This window comes from Camarhynchus parvulus, unplaced genomic scaffold (genome assembly GCF_901933205.1).
Source record: "Camarhynchus parvulus unplaced genomic scaffold, STF_HiC, whole genome shotgun sequence".
In the NCBI taxonomy this organism is placed as follows: Eukaryota; Metazoa; Chordata; class Aves; order Passeriformes; family Thraupidae; genus Camarhynchus; species Camarhynchus parvulus.
Genome location: NW_022148633.1, coordinates 38,798 through 60,754, shown reverse-complemented (window position 1 = coordinate 60,754; position 21,957 = coordinate 38,798). Strand labels below are relative to the sequence as shown.

Genomic DNA, 21,957 nt, shown 5'->3' with positions numbered 1-21,957 from the left:
GAATTCACTTGGAACATTCCCAGATTCACTTGGAGCATCCCCAGAATCGGCAATGGACAGTTCCACCCGCGGCTGGCACGGGGGGGAACACAAAGTTCAACTGAGAGCCCCGAAATCCACCTGGAATTCCCCCAGAATTCACTTGGAACATCCCCAGATTCACCTGGAATTACTGATGGACAGTTCCACCCGCGGCTGGCACGGGGGGGGGACAAAGTTCAACTGAGAGCCCGAAATCCACCTGGAACCCCCCCAGAATTCACTTGGAATATCCCCAGAATCGGCAATGGACAGTTCCATCTAACCCTGGGGGGGGCACACAGGGTGCCCCCCAAATTCACCTGAGAGCCCCCAAACCCCCCCTCAAATCTTCAATGGACAGTTCCATCCCAAACTGGAGCAGGGAACCCCAAAATCCCCCCCAGGAACCCCAAAATACCCCCAGTACCCCCCCTCCCCCCCAAAACCCAATGGAACCTCCCAGTCCCTCTTAGAACCCCCTTGAGGTGGAACAAACCAAAGTAAATTTGGGGGGGGGATGATCAACCCTGAAATTCTGAGGGAAAAGAAGATTTTTGAGGGGGGGGGGAGGGGAAGCTCGAAAATTTTGGGGGGGTCCAAGAAGATTTTGGGGAGTGGGAGACCCCAAAAATCCCCTCCCCCCACAACGACCTCTGATATAAAACTATTTATTCATAAATATTTTCCAAAATGAAAATAACTTTACGAAAAATATCTTCAACTGCTTGGGATGGGAGATGGCAAAACCCCAAACCCCCCCCCGGGGGGGAGACCCCCCAAAAAAGAAACCAAAAAACCCCAAACCAAAAAAAAAAAACCCCAAAAAATCCCAAATTTTTTAACCCCCCCTCCCCCACCCCAAAAAAACAACAGCACCGGGAGGGGGAAATTTGGGGTGAATTCGGAGGAATTTGGGGCTGTGGTTGGTTCTGACCCCCCCCAGGGCATGCAGGGGGGGTCTGGGGGGGATTTTGGGGTTTTCTGGGGGGGTTTTGGGGTTTTTTGGGGGGATTTTGGGGTTTTTTGGGGTGCCCCTCACTGCAGGTCTCGGTCCTCCAGGTATCGGTACTCGAAGGTGAATCCTTCCTTCTTGCGCTGCCCCCACTTCTCGTAGTCGAAGTAAATGTAAGTGCCCTGGAAATGGAAATTTCGGGGGGGTAAAAGGGTCAGGGGGACCCCAGAAATCAACAGGGGGACCCCAAAAACCCCAACCCCAAAAAAAACCCCGTGAAAATCGGATTTAGAGCGGGGATTTTAGGGCATTTTTGGGGATTTTAGGGGAATTTTTTTTTTATTTTTGGGGGATTTTTTGGGATTTTAAAGGGGATTTTTTTGATTTTTTGGGGGTTTTGGGGCACAGATTTTGGGGGACAACCCCAAAAAACCCAACCCCCAAAAAACCCCGTGAAAATCGGATTTAGGGTGGAGATTTTAGGGCATTTTTGGGGGATTTTAGGGGAAAATTTTTGGATTTTAGGGGGATTTTTTTTTATTTTAGGGAAAAATTTTGGGATTTTAGGGGAATTTTTGAGATTTTGGGGTGCAGGAATTTGGGGAGAACCCCAAAAAACCAAAAGGGGGACCCCAAAAACCCCAACCCCAAAAAAAACCCCGTGAAAATCGGATTTAGGGCGGAGATTTTAGGGCATTTTGGGGGATTTTAGGGGAAACTTTTTGCCCCCAAATTGGGATGTTTTTTTGGGGAATTTTGGGTGAAAATTTGGGAATTTTTGGAATTTTGGAAGTCTGGGATAGAAATTCAGGAATTTGGGAATTCTGGGATGGATTTTAGTGACTCTATCCTAAAAACATCCATTAAAAATTCAATTTTAATCCGATTTAAATCCATTAAAATCGGATTTTGAAGCCATTTTAAGGCCGATTTCGACGGGATTTTTTGCCCAAAAATCGGAATTTTTGGGGGAATTTTGGGAATTTGGGGAATTCTGACCTGCTCGAACTCGTCCGTGATGGTTTTGGGCTCCTCGTGCCTCTGGAACCACATCATGTACTTGGTGTGGAAGCGCCACGATTGCTTCTTCAGGGCCTTGGCCGCCAGGTACTGAGCCTTGGTGCCCTAAAAACGCCCAAATTCACCCCAAAAATCAACGGAACTGCCGCACGAACGGCCCCAAAACACAAACATTTCAGTTAGGAGGGATGTTCTGGAATTTTACCCCAAAATAGCTGAATTTTCCCCCCAAAAAATCGGAATTTATACTGAATTTTTACCAAAAAAAATCAGAATTTAGTCTGAATTTTCCCCTCAAAAAATCAGAATTTATTCTGAATTTTTACCAAAAAAAATCAGGATTTAGTCTGAATTTTCCCCCAAAAAATCAGAATTTAGTCTGAATTTTTACCCAAAAAATTCGGAATTTATTCTGAATTTTCACCCCCAAAAATTGGAATTTATTCTGAATTTTATCCCCCAAAAAATGGATTTTTTTCTGAATTTTAACCCAAAAAAATCGGAATTTATTCTGAATTTTTACCCAAAAAAATCGGAATTTATTCTGAATTTTCACAAAAAAAATCAGAATTTATTCTGAATTTTAACCCCAAAAAATCGGAATTTATTCTGAATTTTCCCTTAAAAAAATCGGAATTTATTCTGAATTTTCCCCAAAAAAATGGAATTTATTCTGAATTTTCCCCAAAAAAACTGGAATTTATTCTGAATTTTCACCCCAAAAAATTGGAATTCATTCTGAATTTTTACCCAAAAAATTGGAATTTATTCTGAATTTTAACCCAAAAAAATTGGAATTTATTCTGAATTTTCACCCCAAAAAATTGGAATTTATTCTGAATTTTCGCCCAAAAAAATCAGAATTTATTCTGAATTTTCACCCAAAAAAATCGGAATTTATTCTGAATTTTCCCTTAAAAATATCGGAATTTATTCTGAATTTTCCCCAAAAAACTGGAATTTATTCTGAATTTCACCCCAAAAATGAATTTGAATTTTTACCCAAAAAATTGGAATTTATTCTGAATTTTCACCCCAAAAAATCAGAATTTATTCTGAATTTTCACCCAAAAAAATCGGAATTTATTCTGAATTTTTAACCCCCCCAAAATTCTCAATTTTTCCCCACAAAAAAAACTGAATTTATTGTGAATTTCCCCTCAAATATTCTAAATTTAATCTGAATTTTACCTCAAAAAAATCACCCCAAAAATTCTGATTTTTATTTTGATACAGTTTTTGGTGCTTTTTTTTAGGGTTTTTTTTTAGATTTTTAGGGATTTTGGAATCTTTGGATTTTGGGGTAAATTCTGGGAATTTTGGGTGGATCTGGGGGGGGTTGGGGCAGTTTTGTGCATTTTTTAAGGGTTTTTTTGATTTTTGGGGCGGCTTTTGGGATTTTGAATTCCCAGGATTTTGGGCTGAACTCCCCGGGATTTTTGGGGTGAATTCCAGGGATTTTGGGGGAAATTCTCAGGAATTTTGGGGTAAATTTTGGGTGGATCTGGGGGGATATTTAGGGGGACTTTGGGGCAATTTTGGGGTTTTTGGAGTTTTTTGAATTCCCAGGATTTTGGGGTAAATTCCGGGGATTTTGGGGCAGTTTTGGGGTGAATTTTGGGTGAATTTTGTGGGGATTTTTGGGATTTTGAATTTCCAGGATTTTGGGGTGAACTGCCCGGGATTTTTGGGGTGAATTCCGGGGATTTTGGGGCAGTTTTGGGGTTAATTTTGGGGGGAATTTTTTGGGGATTTTTGGGATTTTGAATTCCCAGGGTTTTGGTGTAAATTCTCCGGGATTTTTGGGGTGAATTTGGGTGAATTTTGGGTGAATTTTGTGGGGTTTTTTGGGATTTTGAATTCCCAGGGTTTTGGGGTGAATTCCGGGGATTTTTGGGGTGAATTTGGGGGATTTTGGTACCTCCAGGGAGTAGAAGATGAAGAAGAGGCTCTGGAGAGCAGATTCTGGGCATTTTGGGGTGAATTCTCAGGAATTTTGGGGTGAATTTTGGGGGATTTTTGAGATTTTGAATTCCCAGGATTTTGGTGTAAATTCTCCGGGATTTTTGGGGTGAATTTGGGGGATTTTGTGGGGATTTTTGGGATTTTGAATTCCCAGGATTTTGGGGTGAACTGCCCGGGATTTTGGGGTAAATTTTGGGTGGATCTGGGGGGATATTTAGGGGGACTTTGGGGCAATTTTGGGGTTTTTGGAGTTTTTTGAATTCCCAGAATTTTGGTGTGAATTCCCTGGGATTTTTGGGGTGAATTCTCTGGATTTTGGGGCGGTTTTGGGGTGAATTTTGGGGGATTTTTGGGATTTTGAATGCCCAGGATTTTGGTGTAAATTCTCTGGGATTTTTGGGGCGAAGTCTCTGGGATTTTTGGGGTGAATTCTAGGAATTTTTGGTGTAAATTCCAGGGATTTTTGGGGTGAATTCCGGGGATTTTTGGTGTGAATTCTCTGGGATTTTGGGATTTTGAATTCCCAGGATTTTTGGTGTAAATTCCTCGGGATTTTTGGGCTGAATTCCAGGGATTTTTGGTGTAAATTCTCCGGAATTTTTGGTGTGAATTCCTCGGGATTTTTGGGCTGAATTGGGGTGATTTTTGGGGCGAATTCCGGGGATTTTTGGTGTAAATTCTCCGGGATTTTTGGTGTAAATTCCTCGGGATTTTTGGGGTGATTTTTGGGGCGAATTCCGTGGATTTGGGTACCTCCAGGTAGTAGAAGATGAAGAAGAGGGTCTCGGTGCTCAGGCGCTGGTAGAACTCCACGGTGTCCGAGTGGGGGGGGGGCAGCTGGTGGTGGTAGGGGGGGGTGGGGCAGGGGTTGCGGGGCAGGTACTGCCTGGGGGGGCAAACAGCGAAAATCGGGTCAAAACGGCCAAAAACGGGCAAAAAACGGCCAAAAACAGCCAAAAACAGGCAAAAACGGGCAAAAATGGCCAAAACCAGCCAAAAACGGGCAAAAAACGGGCAAAACCAGCCAAAAACGGGCAAAAACGGGCAAAAATGGCCAAAAACAGCCAAAAACGGGCAAAAAACGGGCAAAAACGGGCAAAAATGGCCAAAAACGGGCAAAAAACGGCCAAAAACAGGCAAAAACGGCCAAAAATGGGCAAAAACGGGCAAAAATGGGCAAAAATGGCCAAAAAATGGGCAAAAAACGGGCAAAAACGGGCAAAAAACGGCCAAAAACGGGCAAAAACGGCCAAAAACGGGCAAAAATGGCCAAAAATGGGCAAAAAATGGGCAAAAATGGCCAAAAACGGGCAAAAATGGCCAAAAAATGGGCAAAAATGGGCAAAAACGGGCAAAAATGGCCAAAAACGGGTAAAAATGGGTAAAAATGGCCAAAACCGGGCAAAAAACGGGCAAAAATGGCCAAAAATGGGCAAAAAACGGGCAAAAATGGCCAAAACCGGCCTAAACCGGGCAAAAATGGCCAACAACGGGCAAAAATGGGCAAAAAACGGGCAAAAATGGGCAAAAAACGGGCAAAAAAGGCCAAAAACGGGCAAAAATGGCCAAAAACGGGCAAAAAAACCGAAAAAAACTAGAGGGGAACAGGCTGGGATTTAAGGGGGAAATGATATGAGGCCAAGAAGTGACCAAAAAACCGCCAAAAATTCACATTTCACTGCTCTGAAACCCCCAAAAACCCCCCAAAAAACCCCTGGAGTCCCCCCAAATCCCACCCAGGACCCCCAGAATTTTGGGAATTTTTGGGAATTTTTGGATTTTAGGGAATAATTCCCACCTGACCCTCTCAGAACCCAAGATATGGAACAGGAAGTGACCAAAAAAAACCCCAAAAATTCACATTTAAGTGCTCTGAAATCCCCAAAAAAACCCCCAAAAAACCCCTAGAGGCCCCCAAAATCCCACCCAGGACCCCCAGAATTTCGGGAATTTTTAGGAATTTCGGGAATTTTAGGGAATAATTCCCACCTGATCCTCTCGGAGTCGGACGGGTGGAGCATGTGGGGCAGGGACTGCACTTGAACCACCCTAAAACCCCCAAATCCCACCCGGGACCCCCAGAATTTTGGGAATTTTGGGGAAGTTTTGGGAATTTCGGGACCAATTCCCACCTGACCCTCTCAGAACCCACAACGTGGAACAAAAAGTGATTAAAAAAACCCCAAAAATTCACATTTCACTGCTCTGAAATCCCCAAAAAAACCCCAAAAACCCCTAGAGGCCCCCAAAATCCCACCCAGAACCCCCAGAATTTCGGGAATTTTTGGGAATTTCGGGAATTTTTGGATTTCAGGGCCCAATCCGCACCTGATCCTCTCGGAGTCGGACGGGTGCGGCATGTGGTGCCAAAAATGCCAACTTAATTCCTCTGAAACCTCCTAAAATCTCCCCAAAATCCCACCCGGGACCCCCAGAATTTCGGGAATTTTTGGGAATTTAGGGACCAATTCCCACCTGACCCTCTCAGAACCCAAAACGCGGAACAAAAAGTGATTAAAAGAAACCCAAAAATTCAGATTTAACTGCTAAAAATCCCCAAAAAATCCAAAAAAATCCCACTATAGCCCCCCAAATCCCACCCGGGAGCCCCAGAATTTCGGGAATTTTTGGGAATTTCGGGAATTTTAGGGCCCAATTGCCACCTGACCCTCTCAGAACCCAAAACGTGGAATAAAAAGTGATGAAAAATCCCTGAAAATTCACATTTCACTGCATTTTCAACCCCCCAAATCTCACTGAAACCCCCTCAAACCCCCCAGAATTTCGGGAATTTTTGGGAATTTCGGGAATTTCAGGGCCCAATCCGCACCTGATCCTCTCGGAGTCGGACGGGTGCAGCATGTGGTGCCAAAAATGCCAACTTAATTCCTCTGAAACCTCCTAAAATCTCCCCAAAATCCCACCCGGGACCCCCAGAATTTCGGGAATTTTTGGGAATTTAGGGACCAATTCCCACCTGACCCTCTCAGAACCCAAAACGTGGAACAAAAAGTGATTAAAAGAAACCCAAAAATTCAGATTTAACTGCTAAAAATCCCCAAAAAATCCAAAAAAATCCCACTATAGCCCCCCAAATCCCACCCGGGAGCCCCAGAATTTTGGGAATTTTTAGGAATTTCGGGAATTTTAGGGCCCAATTGCCACCTGACCCTCTCAGAACCCAAAACGTGGAATAAAAAGTGATGAAAAATCCCTGAAAATTCACATTTCACTGCATTTTCAACCCCCCAAATCTCACTGAAACCCCCTCAAACCCCCCAGAATTTCGGGAATTTTTGGGAATTTCGGGAATTTCAGGGCCCAATCCGCACCTGATCCTCTCGGAGTCGGACGGGTGCGGCATGTGGTGCCAAAAATGCCAACTTAATTCCTCTGAAACCTCCTAAAATCTCCCCAAAATCCCACCCAGGACCCCCAGAATTTCGGGAATTTTTGGGAATTTAGGGACCAATTCCCACCTGACCCTCTCAGAACCCAAAACGTGGAACAAAAAGTGATTAAAAAAAACCCAAAAATTCACATTTGACTGCTCTGAAACCCCCCAAATCCCACCCAGGACCCCCAGAATTTCGGGAATTTTTGGGAATTTTTGTGAATTTGTGGATTTCAGGGCCCAATCCGCACCTGATCCTCTCGGAGTCGGACGGGTGCGGCATGTGGGGCAGGGACTGCACTTGAACCACCCTAAAACCCCCAAATCCCAGCCAGGACCCCCAGAATTTCGGGAATTTTTGGGAATTTTTGTGAATTTGTGGATTTCAGGGCCCAATCCGCACCTGATCCTCTCGGAGTCGGACGGGTGCGGCATGTGGTGCCAGGCGGGCTCCTGCAGCGCCTGCTGGTACAGCTGCTCCTTGGGCAGGGGCAGGGGGCCCAGGGGACAGACCCCCAGCGAGAGGGGGATGCTCACCTCGCCCAGCGACCCCCCCGGAGCCCCCCCGGAGCCCCCCGAGCTCGGGGCGGCGCCCCCGGGGCCCAGCAGCAGCTCTGGGGGAGAAACGGGGGAAAAACAACGGGGTCAGGGCGGGGAAACTGGGGGGTTTGGGGAAATTGGGGTCAGGGCGGGGAAACTGGGGGTTTGGGGAAATTGGGGTCAGGGCAAACTGGGGGTTTGGGGAAAAACGGGGGAAAAACAACGGGGTCAGGGTGGGGAAATTGGGGGATTTGGGGATTTGGGGGATTTGGGGTCAGGGCGGGGAAACTGGGGGATTTGGGGAAAAACGGGGGAAAAACAACGGGGTCAGGGCGGGGAAACTGGGGGGGTTTGGGGAAATTGGGGAAAACAACGGGGTCAGGGCGGGAAATTGGGGATTTGGGGGAAATTGGGGTCAGGGCGGGGAAATTGGGGGGATTTGGGGAAATTGGGGGAAAACAACGGGGTCAGGGTGGGGAAATTGGGGGATTTGGGGAAAAACAGGGGAAAAACAACAGGGTCAGGGCGGGGAATTGGGGGGATTTGGGGAAAAACGGGGGAAAAACAACGGGGTCAGGGCGGGGAAACTGGGGGGGTTGGGGGAAATTGGGGGAAAAACAACGGGGTCAGGGCGGGGAAATTGGGGGGTTTGGGGAAAAACAGGGGAAAAACAACGGGTCAGGGCGGGGAAACTGGGGGTTTGGGGAAATTGGGGTCAGGGCGGGGGAAATTGGGGGGATTTGGGGGAAATTGGGGGAAAAACAACGGGGTCAGGGTGGGGAAATTGGGGGATTGGGGTCAGGGCGGGAAACTGGGGGGGGATTTGGGGAAAGTGGGGTCAGGGTGGGGAAATCGGGGGATTTGGGGAAAAACGTTGGAAAAACAACGGGGTCAGGGTGGGGAAACTGGGGGGATTTGGGGAAATTGGGGTCAGGGGTGGGGAAATTGGGGGTTTGGGGAAAAACGGGGGAAAACGTGGTCAGGGCGGGAACGGGGGGATTTGGGGGAAATTGGGGGGGTGGGGATGGAAAATGGCGGCATTTTGTGTGGGGAAAAAGGGGTGGCAGGGGGAAAAATTTATGTGGGAAAGGGGAAATTTGTGTGGGAGAAGGTGGAATTTTGGAAATTTGGGAATAGGAAGGGGTACCACTGGGAGGGTCTTACCCCAAATCCCAATTTCCCCTCAGGAGTGGCTGGGAATTGGAGGGGTGGGGGTTAGTAGGCATTTGTGTGTGGGAAAAGGGTGGGATTTGGATGGAAAGCAGGGTGGGTAGGTATAAAGAAACAATTTCGATGGGAAAAGGGAGAATTTGGGAATGAAGGAGGTGTTTTTGGCATAGGGGGTCAGCTAGATCCCCTCCCAAACCTCCCCCTCAGAACAGTGGGAGATTGGAGGTGGGAGTTGAAAATGGCAGCATTTCTGTGGGAAAAAGGGGCATTTGTGTGGAAAAATGGGAGAATTTTGAGTGAAAAAAGCAGAATTTGAGGAAAAGCTGGGGGATTTTTCACTCTGGGTGGGGGGACTGAATCCCCACCCCAATTTCCCCCCTCAGGAACGGTGGGAGATTGGAGGATTAGGGATGAGAGAAAATGGCGCACTTATTGTGGGAAATGGAGAAACTTGGGTGTAAATCGAATTTGATGAAAACCGGGGGATTTTTCACGGAGGTCTCACCTTGAATCCCCACTCCCATTTCCCCCTCAGGAACAGTGGGCGATTGGAAGGGTGGAAAATGGCAGGAATGGAAATTTGTGTGGGAAAAATTTGAGTATAATCAAGGTGATATTAAAACCAATTTTCTGGATCTCACCTTAGTCCCCCTCCCAATTTCCCCCTCAGAACAGTGTAAGGCGATTGGAAGGGTGGAAAATAATTTCAGGAATGGTGTGGAAAAATTTGGGTATAAAATCAATTTATTAAGCGGAGAGGGATTTTTCCACAGGAGTCTCAATCAAAGATCCCCTCCCCCATTTCCCCCCCTCTCCAAGGGGCAGTGGGGAATTGGAGGATTGGGGATTGGAAAATGGCGGCAGTATTGGCAGGAAGTAGGAGAATTTGGATTGTAAAATCAAATTTGATAAAAAGCCAGGGGGATTTTCACCGGGGGTCTCACCTTGAATCCCCACTCCCCCAATTTCCCCCAGAGGTGCCTCGGGAACGGGCCTGGGGGTCAGGCTACCACCTGGGGCCGAGAAAGCTGACCGAGGCATAGACCTACCCCTGGTACTACAGCCCCGAAAAGCAGGAGGGTCCCGGAGGTGGAAGCAAGGCATTCTGGACCCGCTACAGAACATGAGGAAGGAGGCTGCACCGAGCTAGCCCACCAAACCCCAGCCTCGGCAGCAGAGGCCCCAGGCCCCCGGAGGGGCAGGAGGGTGGTGGTTGGTGGTGCTTAATTAATGGATTCATAGCATTTTCCATTACGTTAGTGCTGCCATGAATGTCCTTCCCCTCTTAATTCCACCTCCTTAGTGAGTGTCGTTGGTATTTGCACTTAACCCTGTCCCTTTAATAAAAGTGACCCACTGCATTAGTACCCCTAATTGTACCTAGTACCCCCAGTGCTTACTCTAATTGTCCCCTAATTAGCAAGCTTAGTACCATAGTGGTACATGTCCCCAATCACCCCTTATCAGCACAACTAGTACTAATTAACAAATTATCTTTAATTGCTCCTAGCCTCTAAGTATCCCCCCAGCCCCAACCACTTAGTACCCCTAGTAGCCTTAATACCCTAGGTAACCTTGGTACCCCATTGACCCCTTAATTGCCCCATGGTAACTACTGAATTACTCCTATTTGGCATTATCTCTAGTTACCCCAACTGAGCCACTTGGTATCCCAATTAACCCTTAAGCCTAATTAACCCCTTGATTACCCCTGTTAGCATAGTACCCCTAATTAGTACCCATACCCATGTATCTCCAAATTTACTTGATTAGCCACTTCTACTTTATTTAACTAATTATCTCTATGTACCCCACCAATCACTAGTTGCCCTAATTATCTCTAGCGACCCCAACTAACCCCTTAATTCCCCTAATTATCTCTAGTACTCCAACTAACCACCTAGTACCCCTAATTAACCTCTCAATTTACCTCTCATTCACCTATACTCACTAATTGACCAGCGTCCATTAGCGACCAGCCGTTCCCAGGTGCGGCTCCCCCAAAGGGAGGTGCGGCTAATTGCATGGTGCAGCTGCAGGCTGTGATGGGCCTTGTCGCTTGGGGGGGGGGGGAGGGTGGGGCGGGGGAGCTCTCGGGGGATTTTGGGGGCAGCGGGAGACCCCGAGAGGCCACCCGGGACTCCGCGACATACCTCAGTTCCCGCCTGAACAAAGTTCAACTGACCCATCCATTCACCCCAATTCACTTACTCCCCAATTCACCTGGATTGCTATAATTCCCTCCGTAAGGGGAATTCAACTACAAATCCACCTACCCCCAATTCATTAGTCGTGACGTTCCCCACATGAAATTATGTGTGTCCACCTACACCCCAAATTCAGTAGAACATTCCCAGATCTTACATCCCAAGTCGCAATGGACGCTTTTCCACCCCTTGGAGGGGAACACAAAGTTCAACACCCCGAAATCCACCTGATTCCCCTTCACTTGGCTCCCAGATTCACTGATTATGTGAGTTCCACCCCCTCAGGGGGGGACAAAGTTCAACTGAGCCAAATCACCTGGACCCCCAGAATTCCTTAAACATCCCCAGATTCACTCAATTGTGATGACGTTCCACCCAGCCTGGCAGGGGCAAGTCAGCTTAGAGCCCAAACCACCTGGAACCCCCAGGATTCACTTGGAACATACCCCCCAAATTCACTTAGGAACATTCCCAGAATCGCGTGGACGTTCATCGGGGGCTGGCGAGGGGACAAAGTTCAAGTGAACCCCAAATCCAGCTGAACACACAGAATTCACTTGGACATTCCCAGATTCACTTGGACATCCCAAGATCGCGTGGACATTCCACCCGCACTGCAGGGGGGCACAAAGTTCAACTAAGAGACCCCGAAATCCACCTGAATTCCCCAGAATTCACTTGGGACATCCCCAGATTCACCTGGAGTTACTGATGGACGTTCCACCCTTGGCTGTACCGGGGGGACCAAGTTCAACTGAGACCCCGAAATCCACCTGACCCCCCAGAATTCACTTGGAATATCCCCAGGATCGGAATGGACAGTTCCATGTCCCAACCCTGGGGGCCACGGGTGCCCCCAAATTCACCAAGCCCCCCAACCCCCCCTCAAATCTTCATGACTTCCTCCCAAGCTGGCAACCCCCAAATCCCCCCACCCCCCTCCCGTCCCCCCCTCCCCCCCCCATGATCTCCCCCCTCTTAGACCCTTGAGGGGTAACAGCAAAGTGGGTGTGGGGGTGTACCCTGGTTCAGAGGAAGAGATTTTTGAGGGGGAGGAGCTAGAAAATTTTGGGGGGCCAAGAGATTTTGAGGGGGGACCCCCAATCCCCTCCCCCACAACACTCTGTATAAAACTATTTATTCATAAATATTTTCCAAAATAAAATAACTTTTACGAAAAATATCTTCCAACTGCTTGGGATGGGAGATGTCAACCCCAAGCCCCCCGGGGAGCCAAAGAGACCAAAACCCCCACCAAAAAACACCCCCCAAAATCCCAAATTTTTTTAGCCCCCCTCCCCCACCCCAAAAACAACAGCACCGGAAAATTTGGGAGTGGAGTAGAATTTGGGGCTGTGTGTTGGTTCTACCCCCTGCAGGGGGTTGGGGAGATTGGTGGGGTTTTCTGGGGGGTTTTGGGGTTTTAGAGAGATTTTGGGGTTTTAGGGTGCCCCCTCACTGCAGGTCTGGTCCTCAGTGTCTGTTTCGAAGGGTGAATCCTTTCTTTTGCTCTTTACTTCTGATGGTGAAGTAAATGTAAGTGCCCTGGAATGGAAATTTCAGGGGGGTAAAGGGTCAGGGGACCCCCAGAAATCAACAGGGGCCCCAAAACCACCAAACACAAAAAAAACCCCGTGAAAATCGGTTTAGGCGGGGATTTTGGGAGCATTTTGGGGATTTTAGGGGGTGAATTTTTTTATATTTTGGGGAATTTTGGGATTTTAAAGGGGATTTTTTGATTTTTGGGGGGTTTTGGGGTGTTTTGGGGACACCCCAAAAACCCAACCCCCAAAACCCCGTTAAAATCAGGATTTAGGGTGGAGATTTTTAGGGCATTTTAGGGATTTTTAGGGAAAATTTTTTGGATTTTAGGGGGAGTTTTTTTTGTTTTTAGGGAAAAAATTTTGGGATTTTGGGGAATTTTTTGAGATTTTGGGGTGCAGGAATTTGGGGAGAACTTCAAAAACCAAAAAGGGACCCCAAAAACCCCAACCCCAAAAAAAACCCGTGAGATGCGGTTTAGGAGGCGGAGATTTTGGGGCATTTTGGGGATTTTTAGGGAAACTTTGCCAAATTGGGATGTTTTGTGTAGGAATTTTGGGTGAAAATTTGGGGTTTTTGGAATTTTTGAAGTCTGGGATAGAAATTCAGAATTTGGGAGTTCTGGGATGGATTTTAGTGACTCTATCCTAAAACATCCATTAAAAATTCAATTTTAATCCGATTTAAATCCATTAAAATCGTTTTTGAAGCCATTTAAGGCCGATTTCGGCGGGATTTTTTGCCCAAAAATCCTGGAATTTTGGGAATTTTGGGAATTTGGGATTTCTCCTACTTCCAACTTCTCCGTGATGTTTGGGCTCCTCGTGCCTTGAACCACATCAGTACTTGGTGTAGGCCCCCATTGCTTCTTCCAGACTTAGCTATACTGAGTTGGTACCTAAAAACCCCAATTCACCCCAAAAATCAAGCGGAACTGCCGCCAGAAGCAGCTAAAACACAAACATTTCAGTTAGGAGGGATGTTCTAGAATTTTACCCAAAATAGCTGAAGTTTCCAAAAATAATTTATACTGATTTTTACCAAAAAATCAAAATTTAGTCTAAATTTTCCCCTCAAAAAAATCAAGAATTTATTCTGAATTTTTACCAAAAAAATCAGGATTTAGTCTGAATTTTCCCCAAAAAATCAGAATTTAGTCTGAATTTTTACCCAAAAAATTAATTTATTCTCAATTTTTCACTTAAAAATTGGAATTTATTCTATTTTATCCCCAAAAAATGGATTTTTTTCAATTTTAACTTAAAAATGAATTTATTCTGAATTTTTACCCAAAAAATCGAATTTATTCTGAATTTTCACAAAAAAATTAGAATTTATTCTGAATTTTAACCCCAAAAATAGAATTTATTCTGAATTTTCCCTTAAAAAATCAGATTTATTTTTTTTCTGAATTTTCCCCAAAAATCAATTTATTCTGAATTTTCCCCCAAAAACTGGAATTTATTCTGAATTTTCACCCCAAAAATTGGAATTCATTCTGAATTTTTACCCAAAAAATGGAATTTATTTGAATTTTAACCCAAAAAAGTGGAATTTATTCTGAATTTTCACCCCAAAAAGTGGATTTATTCTGAAATGAATTTTTCAAAAAAGTGGGTTTATTTATTTTCCCTTAAAAATTTTGATTTATTCTGAATTTTCACCCCAAAAATCAGAATTTATTCTGAATTTTCACCAAAAATCGAATTTATTCTGAATTTTTAACCCCCCAAAATTCTCAATTTTTTCCCCACAAAAAAACCTGAATTTATTGTGAATTTCCCTCAAATATTCTAAATTTAATCTGAATTTTACCTCAAAAAATCACCCCAAAAATTCTGATTTTTATTTTGATACAGTTTTGGTGCTTTTTTTTAGGGTTTTTCTTTTAGATTTTTAGGGATTTTGGAATCTTTGGATTTGGGGGTAAATTCTAGAGAATTTTAGGGTGGATCTGGGGGGGTTGGGGCAGTTTTGTGCATTTTAAAGGTTTTTTTTTTGATTTTTGGGGGCTTTTTGGGATTTTTTGAATTCCCAGGTTTTGGGCTGAACTCCCGGGATTTTTTGGGGTGAATTCAGGGATTTTGGGGGAAATTCTCAGGAATTTTTAGGGGTAAAATTTTGGGTGGATTGGGGGATATTTAGGGGGGACTTTGGGGGCAATTTTGGGGTTTTGGAGTTTTTGAATTCCCAGGATTTTGGGGTAAATTCAGGGATTTGGGGGCAGTTTTGGGGGTGAATTTTGGGTGAATTTTGTGGGGATTTTTGGGATTTTTGAATTTCCAGGATTTTGGGGTGAACTGCCGGGATTTTTGGGGTGAATTCGGGGATTTTGGGGGCAGTTTGGGGTTAATTTTGGGGGGATTTTTGGGGGATTTTTGGGATTTTTGAATTCCCAGGGTTTTGGTGTAGAATTCTCGGGATTTTTTGGGGTGGTTTGGGTGAATTTTGGGTGAATTTTGTGGGGTTTTGGGTTTTTTGAATTCCCAGGGTTTTGGGGTGAATTCAGGGGATTTTTGGGGGTGGATTTGGGGGATTTTGGTACCTCCAGGGGGTAGAAGATGAAGAAGAGGCTCTGGAGAGCAGATTCTGGGCATTTTGGGGTGAATTCTCAGGAATTTTGGGGGTGAATTTTGGGGGATTTTTGGGATTTTGAATTCCCAGGATTTTGGTGTAAATTCTCCGGGATTTTTTGGGAGGTGGGTGGGGGATTTTGTGGGGATTTTTGGGATTTTTTGAATTCCCAGGATTTTTGGGGTGAACTGCCGGGATTTTGGGGGTAAATTTTGGGTGGATCTGGGGGGGATATTTAGGGGGACTTTGGGGCAATTTTGGGGTTTTGGAGTTTTGAATTCCCAGAGGTTTGGTGTGAATTCCTGGGATTTTTGGGGTGAATTCTCTGGATTTTGGGGCGGTTTTGGGGTGAATTTTGGGGGATTTTGGGATTTTTGAATGCCCAGGATTTTGGTGTAAATTCTCTGGGATTTTTAGGGCGAAGTCTCTGGGATTTTTGGGGGTGAATTCTAGGAATTTTTGGTGTAAATTCAGGGATTTTTGGGGTGAATTCGGGGGATTTTGGTGTGAATTCTCTGGGATTTTGGGATTTTGAATTCCCAGGATTTTTGGTGTAAATTCCTCGGGATTTTTGGGCTGAATTCCAGGGATTTTTGGTGTAAATTCTCCGGAATTTTTGGTGTAAATTCCTTGGGATTTTTGGGCTGAATTGGGGTGATTTTTGGGGCGAATTCCGGGGATTTTTGGTGTAAATTCTCCGGAATTTTTGGTGTAAATTCCTCGGGATTTTTGGGGTGAATTGGGGTGATTTTGGGGCATTCAGGGAATTTTTGGTGTAAATTCTCCGGAATTTTGGTGTAAATTCCTCGGATTTTAGGGGTGGGTGGGGTGATTTTTGGGGCGAATTCCGGGGATTTTTGGTGTAAATTCTCCGGGATTTTTGGTGTAAATTCCTCGGGATTTTTGGGGTGATTTTTGGGGTGATTTTTGGGGCGAATTCCGGGGATTTTTGGTGTAAATTCTCGGGATTTTTGGTGTAAAATTCCTCGGGATTTTTGGGGTGATTTTTGGGGCGAATTCCGTGGATTTGGGTACCTCCAGGTAGTAGAAGATGAAGAAGAGGGTGTGGTGCTCAGGCTGGTAGAACTCCACGGTGTCAGTGGGGGGGCAGCTGGTGGTGGTAGGGGGGTGGGGCAGGGGGTTGCGGGGCAGGTACTGCCTGGGGGCAAACAGCGAAATCGGGTCCAAAAGCGGCCAAAAGCGGGCAAAAGCGGCCAAACAGCCAAAACAGGCAAAAAGCGGGCAAAAATGGCCAAAACCAAAAGCAGGCAACCGGGCAAAACCAGCCAAAAGCGGGGCAAAAGCGGGCAAAAATGGCCAAAAACAGCCAAAAGCGGGCAAAAAGCGGGCAAAAGCGGGCAAAAATGGCCAAAAAAAGCGGGCAAAAGCGGCCAAAAACAGGCAAAACCCGGCCAAAAATGGGCAAAAGCGGGCAAAAATGGGCAAAATGGCCAAAAATGGGCAAAAAAGCGGGCAAAAGGCGGGCAAAAACGGCCAAAAGCGGGCAAAAAGCGGCCAAAAAGCGGGCAAAAATGGCCAAAAATGGGCAAAAAATGGGCAAAAATGGCCAAAAGCGGGCAAAAAAGTCCAAAATGGGCAAAAATAGGCAAAAAGCGGGCAAAAATGGCCAAAAAGCGGGTAAAAAATGGGTAAAATGGCCAAAACGGGCAAAAAAGCGGGCAAAAATGGCCAAAAATTGGGCAAAAAGCGGGCAAAAATGGCAAAACCGGCCTAAACGGGGCAAAAATGGCCAACAACGGGCAAAAATGGGCAAAAAACGGGCAAAAATGGGCAAAAAACGGGCAAAAAGGCCAAAAACGGGCAAAAATGGCCAAAAACGGGCAAAAAACCGAAAAAAAACTAGGGGGACAGGCTGGGATTTAGGGAAATGATATGAGGCCAAGAAGTGACCAAAAACCACGCCAAAATTCACATTTCACTGCTCTGAAACCCCCAAAAACCCCCCCAAAAACCCTGGAGTCCCCCAAATCCCACCCAGGACCCCCCAAAGTTTGGGAATTTTTGGGGAATTTTTGGATTTTAGGGAATAATTCCCACCTGACCCTCTCAGAACCCAAGATATGGAACAGGAAGTGACCAAAAAACCCCCAAAAATTCACATTTAAGTGCTCAGCGAAATCCCCAAAAACCCCCAAAAACCCTAGAGGCCCCCAAAATCCCACCCAGGACCCCCCAGAATTTCGGGAATTTTTGGGAATTTCGGGAATTTTAGGGAATAATTCCCACCTGATCCTCACCGAGGTGGGGACGGGTGGAGCATGTGGGGCAGGGACTGCACTTGAACCACCCTAAAACCCCCAAATCCCACCGGGACCCCCAGAATTCTGGGAATTTTGGGGGAAGTTTTGAGAATTTCGGGACCAATTCCCACCTGACCCTCTCAGAACCCACAACGTGGAACAAAAAGTGATTAAAAACCCCCAAAATTCACATTTCACTGCTCTGAAATCCCCAAAAAACCCTAAAACCCCTAGAGGCCCCCAAAATCCCACCCAGAACCCCCAGAATTTCAGGGGAATTTTTGGGAATTTCGGAATTTTTGGATTTCAGGGCCCCAATCCCCCCCTGATCCTCTCGAGTCGGGACGGGTGCGGCATGTGGTGCCAAAAATGCCAACTTAATTCCTCTGAAACCTCCTAAAATCTCCCCAAAATCCCACCGGGACCCCCAGAATTTCGGGAATTTTGGGGATTTGGGACCAATTCCCACCTGACCCTCTCAGAACCCAAAGCGTGGAACAAAAAGTGATTAAAAGAAACCCAAAATTCAGATTTAACTGCTAAAATCCCCAAAAATCCAAAAAATCCCACTATAGCCCCCCCAAATCCCACCCGGGAGCCCCAGAATTTTGGGAATTTTTGGGAATTTCGAGAATTTTAGGGCCCAGTTGCCACCTGACCCTCTCAGAACCCAAAGCGTGGAATAAAAGTGATGAAAAATCCTGAAAATTCACATTTCACTGCATTTTCAACCCCCAAATCTCACTGAAACCCCCTCAAACCCCCGAATTTCCAGGGAATTTTTGGGAATTTGAGAATTTCAGGGCCCAATCCGCACCTGATCCTCTCGAGTTGGGACCGGGTGCGGCATGTGGTGCTCAAAATGCCAACTAATTCCTCTGAAACCTCCTAAAATCTCCCCAAAATCCCACCCAGGACCCCCAGAATTTCGGGAATTTTTGGGAATTTAGGGACCAATTCCCACCTGACCCTCTCAGAACCCAAAACATGGAACAGAAAGTGATTAAAAGAAACCCAAAAATTCACATTTCACTGCTCTGAAACCCCCAAATCCCACCCGGGGGACCCCCAGGAATTTTTGGGAATTTTTGGGAATTTAGGATTCTCCTTGAGTGATGTGGCGGTCCTGCGCTGACTCCTGGGAGGGCAGGGGCAGGGACAGCCCCAGCGAGAGGGGATGCTCACCTGACACCCCCGGAGCCCCCGAGCCCCCAGCCGGAGAGCAGCTTGGGGAAAAGCAGGGGGAAAAACAGCTGGGGGTTTGGGGTGGGGGTCAGGGTGGGGGAAATTGGGGGTTTTGGGTGGATGGGGTAACAACGGGGGGAATTGGGGGATTTGGGGGATTTGGGGAAAGCGGGGAAAAACAACGGGGTCAGGGTGGGGAAATTGGGGGGGTTTGGGGAAATTGGGGGAAAAACAACGGGGTCAGGGCGGGGAAGTTGGGGGTTTGGGGAAACTGGGGGAAAGACGGGTCAGGGCGGGGAACTGGGGGGGTTTGGGGAAAAGCGGGGGAAAACAAGCGGGGTCAGGGGCTGGGGGTTTGGGGGGTTTGGGGTAGGGGAAAGTTGGGGAAAAACAGCGGGTGGGGGTAGGGGGGGGTTGGGGGATTTGGGGATTTGGGGGTTTGGGGGTCAGGGTGGGGAAGTTGGGGGGATTTGGGGATTTGGGGAGTTGGGGTCAGGGTGGTGGGAAATGGGGGTTTGGGGAAGTGGGGGTGGGAAAAACGGGGGTCAGGGTGGGGGAAACGGGGGATTTGGGGAAATTGGGGGGGTTTGGGGTCAGGGCGGGGAAACTGGGGGGATTTGGGGAAATTGGGGGGATTTGGGGAAAAACGGGGGAAAACGGGGTCAGGGTGGGGAAACTGGGGGGATTTGGGGAAATTGGGGGAAAAACAACGGGGTCAGGGCAGGGAAATTGGGGGGGTTTGGGGTCAGGGTGGGGAAATTGGGGATTTGGGGGGGATTGGGCTCAGTTTGGGGAGTTGGGGCCAGTTTGGAGGGGTTTTGGGTCAGTTTGGGGGAATTTGGGGTCAGTTGGGGGGATTTGGGGGGATTTGGGGGGTGTTCTGGAGGGGATTTAAGGAGGATCTGGGGGGAGTTTCTGCAGGGGTTTGGCGATTTGGGGGTCTTGGGGAGACTTGGGAGGGATTTTGGGGGAAGTTTTGGGGGGATTTAGGGAAATTTGGGGGGATTTGGGTCAGTTTGGGGAAGTTTTGGGGGTTTGGGGAGAATTTGGGGGGATTTGTGGATGATTGGAAGGGGGTTCAGGGAGATTTGGGGAAGTTTTGGGGGGGATTTTGGGGAGATTTGGACAAGTTTTGGGGGGGATTTGGGGGTGACTGTGGGAATTTGGGGGGATTTTGGGTGGATTTGGGGGGATTTGGGCAGGGGCAGGGGGATGCTGACCATGCCCAGGGACCCCCCCGGGGCCCAGCAGCAGCTCTGGGGGAAAAACGGGGGAAAAACGGGGAAAAACGGGGTCAGGGTGGGGAAATTGGGGGATTTGGGGGGTTTGGGGAAGTTTTGGGGGGATTTGGGGGAAGTTTGGGGGGATTTGGGGAAATTTGGGGTCAGTTTTGGGGAAATTTGGGGGGATTTTGGTGGGGGGTTGGGGAAGTTAAGGGGGAATTTGGAGGTAATTTTGGGGGGATTAGGAACTAATTAAGAATTAATTAAGCTAATTACGCATTAATTACCCCTCACGAGGTGCAGAGAGGATTAGGGATTAGTGAGGAATTAATTAACCTAATTAAGCGTTAATTATCTCTCTCTCCGAGGTGCAGGGAGGCATTCGTGATTAATTAAGTGTTAATTAAGCTAATTAGGGTTAATTACCTCTCTCGCCGAGGTGCAGGGGGGCATTAGGCATTAATGAGGGTGCAGGGGCTTAGATTGTTTAGCGTTTTCTCTGCAGGTGCAGGGGATTAGGCTGTGTAGGTGTTAATTAAGCTAATTAGGGTTAATTACCTCTCTCGCCGAGGTGCAGGGGGGCATTAGGCATTAATGAGGTATTAATTAAGCTAATTAGGGTTAATTACCTCTCTCGCCGAGGTGCAGGGGGGCATTAGGCATTAATGAGGTATTAATTAAGCTAATTAGCGTTAATTACCTCTCTCGCCGAGGTGAAGGGGGGATTAGGGATTAATGAGGTGTTAATTAAGCTAATTAGGGTTAATTACCTCTCTGCCGAGGTGCAGGGGGCATTAGGGATTAATGAGGTATTAATTAAGCTAATTAGGGTTAATTACCTCTCTCGGCCGAGGTGCAGGGGGGCATTAGGGAGGTATTAATTAAGTAATTAGGTTAATTAAGCTAATTAGGGTTAATTACCTCTCTCGCCGAGGTGCAGGGGGCATTAGGCATTGGGGCTATCGTTAGCTCATTAATGGGTATTATTGCTAATTAGGTTCTACCTCTCTCTGCAGGGGTCCCGCCCTCCAGCCTTCCGCCCGGGCCGCCCGCTACGCCTTCAGGCTGCTCAGCGCCTCGGGCGCCTGAACCCCAAATCCCCAAATCCCCAACATTTCCGCTTCTGCCCCCAAAATTCCCATTTCCCCCCAAAACTCCCATTGCCCACAAAATTCCTGATTCATTCCCACCAAAATTCCCCGTTTTCCCCCCAAAAAAATTCTAATTTTCCCCCTAAAATTTCCCCAACATTCCCGGTTCTTTCCTGAGTTTTTCCCCAAAATTCCCATTTTTTCCCAAAATTCCCATTTAATTCCCAATTTTCCCCCAAAACTGCCGGTTTTTTCCCATCAAAATTACCATCTTTTCCTCCAAAATTCTCTTTTTTTTCCCCCAAACCTCCCACATTTTCCCTCCATAATCCCCATTCTTTTTCCCAAATTTTCCCCCAAAATTCCCGATTTTTTTTTCCCAAAACTCCTCATTTTTCCCGATTTTTTGCCCAAAATCCCCGGTTTTACCCTCAAAATCCCCATTTCTCCCCCCACCAAAATTCCCCTTTTTTAATCTGTGAATTTTCCCCCCCATTTTTTCCCCAAAACTTTTTCCATTTTTTTCCCCAAAACTCTTTTTTCCCAAAATGCGCTGTTCCCCAAACTTTCCCCCAAAATCCCCAATTTTTTTTTATTTTTTCCCAAAATCGCCCATTTTTTTTTCCCAAAATCTTTCCCCAATTTTTTCCCCAAAATCCCCAATTTCTTTTTTTCCCAAAATCCCCATTTCTCCCCCAAACTTCTTCCCCAAAATTCCTAATTTTTTTCCCAAAATTCCCAATTTTTTCCCATTTTCCCCAAAATCCCAAATTTTTCCCCAATTTTTCCCCCCAAAATCCCCAATTTCTTTT

The 21,957-nt window shown here is 46.6% G+C and overlaps 1 protein-coding gene across 1 annotated transcript; it reads right to left on the bottom strand.

Annotated features, from left to right (window-relative positions):
• Nucleotides 1-818: 818 nt before the first annotated feature.
• On the bottom strand, nucleotides 819-20,514 carry LOC115916980 (CCR4-NOT transcription complex subunit 3-like). The gene is made up of 5 exons (XM_030970715.1): nucleotides 20,481-20,514; nucleotides 7,756-7,966; nucleotides 4,712-4,844; nucleotides 1,973-2,098; nucleotides 819-1,155 (listed from the first exon to the last, which is right to left on the bottom strand). The coding sequence occupies exons 1-5, from the start codon at nucleotides 20,512-20,514 to the stop codon at nucleotides 1,057-1,059; spliced, it is 603 nt and encodes a 200-aa protein (XP_030826575.1). The 3' UTR covers nucleotides 819-1,056.
• Nucleotides 20,515-21,957: the final 1,443 nt, after the last annotated feature.

What these genes read in the sequence shown, in the direction of transcription:
- LOC115916980 (XM_030970715.1), bottom strand. Translation starts at nt 20,514, where the DNA reads ATGCCTAATGCCCCCCTGCACCTCGGCGAGAGAG. An exon ending in TCCGACTCCGAGAGGATCAG is followed by an intron (nt 4,845 to 7,755) that starts GTGCGGATTGGG and finishes TTGCCCCCCCAG; the next exon opens with GCAGTACCTGCCCCGCAACC. An exon ending in TCACGGACGAGTTCGAGCAG is followed by an intron (nt 1,156 to 1,972) that starts GTCAGAATTCCC and finishes TTCCATTTCCAG; the next exon opens with GGCACTTACATTTACTTCGA.